Source organism: Babylonia areolata, chromosome 9 (genome assembly GCF_041734735.1).
Source record: "Babylonia areolata isolate BAREFJ2019XMU chromosome 9, ASM4173473v1, whole genome shotgun sequence".
In the NCBI taxonomy this organism is placed as follows: domain Eukaryota; kingdom Metazoa; phylum Mollusca; class Gastropoda; order Neogastropoda; family Buccinidae; genus Babylonia; species Babylonia areolata.
The window spans coordinates 27,536,749-27,541,748 of NC_134884.1; the positions used below are offsets into that span (position 1 = coordinate 27,536,749).

Sequence of the window (5,000 nt, forward strand, 5' to 3'; positions counted from 1 at the left end):
AGTGTGTGTGTGTGTGTGTGTGTGTCTGTCTGTCTGTCTCTGCCTGTCTGTCTGTCTGTTTGGTGCATGTATCTGCCTGTGTCTTAAATGTATGACTGTGTGTGTGTGTGGAACTCTTTTTCAAATCCCTGGCACTGCCAGAGACTCGAGCGGAGTTGCAGTGTAAGTGGAACCACAAGAACACATGGATGCCACTGCTACAACTGCTGAACACATTGTTAGCTCACCAACAGGACAGCAACATAAACTCTCCACAACTCACATCCCTCACTCACCAAGAAGCCACCGATATATTAACAACCATTCACATGTCTCTCACAAAACGCTTCCTGGACTCCCTCAGAACACTTCTGGAATCTGTTTGTTTCTCCAAATACACTTCCAGAATTTGCTGCTCTCTCTCTCTCTCTCTCTTTCTCTCTCTCTCTCTCTCTTCCATTATCAAGATTCTTTGTCTGTAGAACACTTCTGGGATCCGTTTGTTTCTCAAAAAATACTTTCAGAACTTGCCTCTCTCTCTCTCTTTCATTATCAGGATTCTGTGTCTGTATGTATTGCATCCTTTCCGAATATATATAGAAATGCCTCACCCATTCACTTGTTAAGCGCACTCGCCTTTCCCGTTGACTAGAATGTTTTGTGTGTGTCTGTTGCTCGTTTCACAGTATTCACAGAACACTCACATCACAGTAGTCATGTTGTCTTCTGCTATTCACTTCTGAATGACTTTTCCAGGGAACACTTCCAGAAAGAAACATTGCACTGTGTACGTTTCAGTTTCAGTTTCTCAAGGAGGCATCACTCACTGCCTACATGCCTTTTGTCTACGTCTGCCCCAGAGAATCGTAACTGGGGGGTGGGGGCTGGCTAGGGGGGGCACTTGGCTCAGATGGGTGTATGGAGGTGGGCTGGGTGGTGGTGGGGGAGGAGGGGGAGGGTGGTTCTGTCCCCCCGTTGGAGGTGGAGGAGCTGACCATGTTGTAGTAGGGGTAGCTGGGCATGCGTCGGAACTCACGTCGTCGCTGCCGCACGGACTCGTTTTGCTCGTTGACCTCTTCGCTGTCCACGTTCTCCCCGCTCTGGATGGCCATGTGACCAAAGACGCATTCCTCGTACGATGGTGGTGCTATGAAAGCAAACAAAAATGGGGAGTTTGTATCATACTCCCAGTTTGGTAAAATATACTTACCATGTCAAACTGATGCAAACCAGGCCCATCAGTTTGCTCCTCTTGGCCAAAATTTTGCGGCAAATCAGTGATAAGACATCTCACTATTTGTCCACTTTCTGCTAGCCAATCAAACACCATTTCTGACTGGAGCAAATTACTCATTCACAATGGCCACTATTGCCGAGATAAGTTCATAACCTTGTTGTTCTGTCTTTACCAACCTTTTACACATTAGGCCCAACACTCGGCTTATATCACAGATTGACATAAGTTTACATTTGGGCCAACAGCAAAGTGAGAGCTGCATTATCAATGGTTTCTCCAGTCAATGGGAAACCATTTACAGCTTAGTCTTTTGTGAAGGACTATGACTCTCAAACTAGGAGGCAAAATTCCACTGGCTCTTAGTGCTACAGCCTTGTGGGCTAGTTGGCCTTTGGGAACCATCCCAACGCCGACTGTCGTAAAACCCTCTTGGCTGAGAGAGTGGGGATGTACTTGGGCAAGACACTCTCCACTATAATCAAATTCTAGCCCAATTAGTTGGAACAGCAGTTGCCTCCTCTGCTGTTCTGATGGTCATAGTCGGACACGACTGACTATCATATATATATATACACATTAGAAATGTTATTTTCTTGCATGTTTGTTAATGGAAAACAATTGGTGTGCATATGTAAGTAACACGATGTGTAATGTAGAATATTATGTGTTTTGTAAAGCACCAACAGCAATTTTCTGGATAGAATGCTGTGTAAGTACCCATTACTATCACTGTGATTATTATTACTATTATTATTATTATTATCATTTTCAGTTTTTTTGTTAAAAAATAATGATTATTACTATTATTGTTATTATCGCTATCATTATCATTACTATCATCCCTGTTGTTTCGTTCCACGTATGCTTTCTAAATGGATATCTATTCAGTACATAACATTTCACTCAAGGCAAAGCACATTTCAATTTCTAATATATTTGACTAAAAACGAAGCAGCCAAAAAACAAAAACAAAATTCCATCATAACGAAAAGGAGGAGTTTGTATTATACTCCATGTTTGGTGTTACATATACTTACCATGTCAAACTGATGCAAACTAGGCCTATCGGTTTGCTCTGCTTGGCCAAATTTCACGCGGCTAACAGTGAAAAGACAAGCCCCGGTCCGCTCTCAGCCAATCAAACGCCTCTAAAAGCTATAAGCACTGAATCATTCCGTGGACAAAAACACAGACAAAAGATTTGTGTTTGGATGGTTTTCCTTCTTTTTGTTCCTTGATTATGCTTATCTTCTTCATTTTTTTTTCAAATAAAGTAGAAAGCCACATGCCGATTTACAAGAGGTGGAGAAAACACTGGCAACGGTGGGATTCCAACCTGTGTGCACTCAGAATCTCTCACATCCTAGGCAGACACGTAACCAATAGGTCACCACTCCACATAAACTTGGTAAAAGAACTGACGGTCTGCGTTGATTTGATTTATTTTTTCAATAAATTCAGTACATATTTTTTTCAATGATTATGTCTCATAACTATACTTACATAAGTGCTACTCAAACTACTGAAAATGAGGATTCATGGGGAAAGGGGAAAAAATTTTGTGAAAAAATAAAACAGAAAAAGTCATGAAAAAAAATGAAAAAAAAGAGAAAAAAAAATTTTTTTTTTTTTTTTTTTGCCAATAAAGAAAGCATGTGAAGCACAAAAAAAAAAATAAAAACAGATTATTTTAAAAAGCAGGTGCTCCATGACCTGCATGCAACTGAGCGCCCCCACCCCACCCCCCCCCAAACCCCCCCAAAAATAGAAGAACTCACGATCGATCATGCTGATTCGCTGGGGAGGCCCCATGCTGAGCAGAGGGTCGAACTCCCGTAGGGGCACAGTGCCAACCGTGACCCCTGAGGACAGGTCTGTCGTGCTCCAGCCCACCGGTATTCGCAACTAAAAAAACAAAAACCAACAAGTTTCAGTTTCAGTCCATCAAGAAGGCATCGCTGCGTTCGGACAAATCCATATGCAGTTTACAGTTACGTTACACCACTTCTGCTTGACAGATGCCCGACAAGCAGCATGATTCAATGCGGTTTGCTAGTCCTTCTGAGCATGCATATGTACACACACACACACACACACACACACACACACACACACATATATATTGATTGATTAATTGATTGATATGGATACTTTCTAGCGCCTATCCTCGGTCAGAGACCAAGCTCTAAGCTCTTTACAAACACGGGGTCATTTATACAACAGGCTGCCTACCTGGGTAGATCCGACTTACGGCTGCCACTGGGCGCTCATCATTCGTTTCCTGGGTCATTCAATCACATTTCAGGCACGCACACATACACACTCAGACAGATATGTAACATTTTACGTGTATGACTGTTTTTGTTTATCTACCCTGCCATGTAGGCAGCCATACTCGGTTTTCGGGGGTGTGCATGCTGGGTATGTTCTTGTTTCCATAACCCACCGAACGATGACATGGACTACAGGATCTTTAACGTGCATATTTGATCTGCGTGGATATATACACAAAGGGGGTTCAGGCACTAGCAGGTCTGCACATATGTTGACCTGGGAGATCAGAAAAATCTCCACCCTTTATCAGGCGCCATCACCGAGATTCGAACCCGGGACCCTCAGATTGAAAGTTCAACGCTTTAACCATTCGGCTGTTGCGCCCGTATATTTGTGCACCTATCAGAGTGGGTTCTGTCTCCGGAATGTTGCCACAAGGCATCCCTTTTGGTGCCTTGAGGTCTTCTTCAGTGCGCCAAGTGTGTGCTGCACATGGGACCTCACTTTATCGTCTCATCCGAATGACCAGGTGCTCAGTTTGATTTTCCCAGGCAAACTTGGGACAAAGGGTGACAGCAGGAATCAAACCCAGACACTCACAGACGATGCATTGGCAGATAAGCATCTTAACCATTTTGCCATCTGCCTTCTTCCCTCCTCCTTGTTCTTCTGCGTTCACTCGTATGCACACGAGTGGGCTTTTACGTGTATGACCGTTTTTACCCAGCCATGTAGGCAGCCATACTCCGTTTTCGGGGATGTGCATGCTGGGTATGTTCTTGTTTCCATAACCCACCGAACGCTGACATGGATTACAGGATCTTTAATGTGCGTATTTGATCTTCTGCTTGCATATACACACGAAGGGGGTTCAGGCACTAGCAGGTCTGCACATAATATATGTTGACCTGGGAGATCGGAAAAATCTCCACCCTTTACCCACCAGGCGCCGTCACCGTGATTCGAACCCGGGTCCTCAGATTGACAGTCCAACGCTTTAACCACTTGGCTATTGCGCTCGTCCTTCCCTCCTCCAAAACCAAAAGTATATTCTTCAATTTCAAAATAAATGTTCAGATACTTTTGAAGTACATGTGCATTTGGTATGCATACATATGTGCATCAAATTCTCACTTTTCTAAAGTTCAATCTAATTTTTATTGTAGTTAAGGTTTTTGATCAGCAAGTGTACAAATGCACACAAACATGCACATGTATGCATGTGCACATGCACACCCCCACCCACCCCACACACACCTGTATCAACTGAATACACAGGCCACACAGGGAGGATGTCTAGGTGCTACACAGAACACCCATTCGGCGATCTCTATGTAATGCACAGTGCATATGTGTGTGTGTGAGGGGGGTGAGGGGGAGATGTGGGGGAGGTTGGGTGTGGGTGTGGTTGTGGGTGTGGGTGTGGGTGTGGTTGTGTGTGGAGGGGTGTGGGTGTGGGTGTTACTGAAACAAAAATATGATGAACAGACAAACAAAATAAACCAAAATA

At 43.8% G+C, this 5,000-nt stretch overlaps 1 protein-coding gene across 2 annotated transcripts in view; it reads right to left on the bottom strand.

Annotated features, from left to right (window-relative positions):
* LOC143285808 (arrestin domain-containing protein 17-like) overlaps positions 1-5,000 on the bottom strand; it is a 26,977-nt gene that overhangs the window by 21 nt on the left and 21,956 nt on the right. For both annotated transcript variants that reach the window (XM_076593237.1, XM_076593238.1), the window contains exons 7-8: positions 2,995-3,121; positions 1-1,126 (exon numbers count right to left, since the gene is read on the bottom strand). The exon at positions 1-1,126 is cut by the window's left edge and continues 21 nt beyond it. In XM_076593237.1, the coding sequence (XP_076449352.1) occupies positions 825-1,126; positions 2,995-3,121 (429 nt within the window). In that variant the 3' untranslated portion in view covers positions 1-824. The remainder of the gene's footprint in view (positions 1,127-2,994; positions 3,122-5,000) is intronic.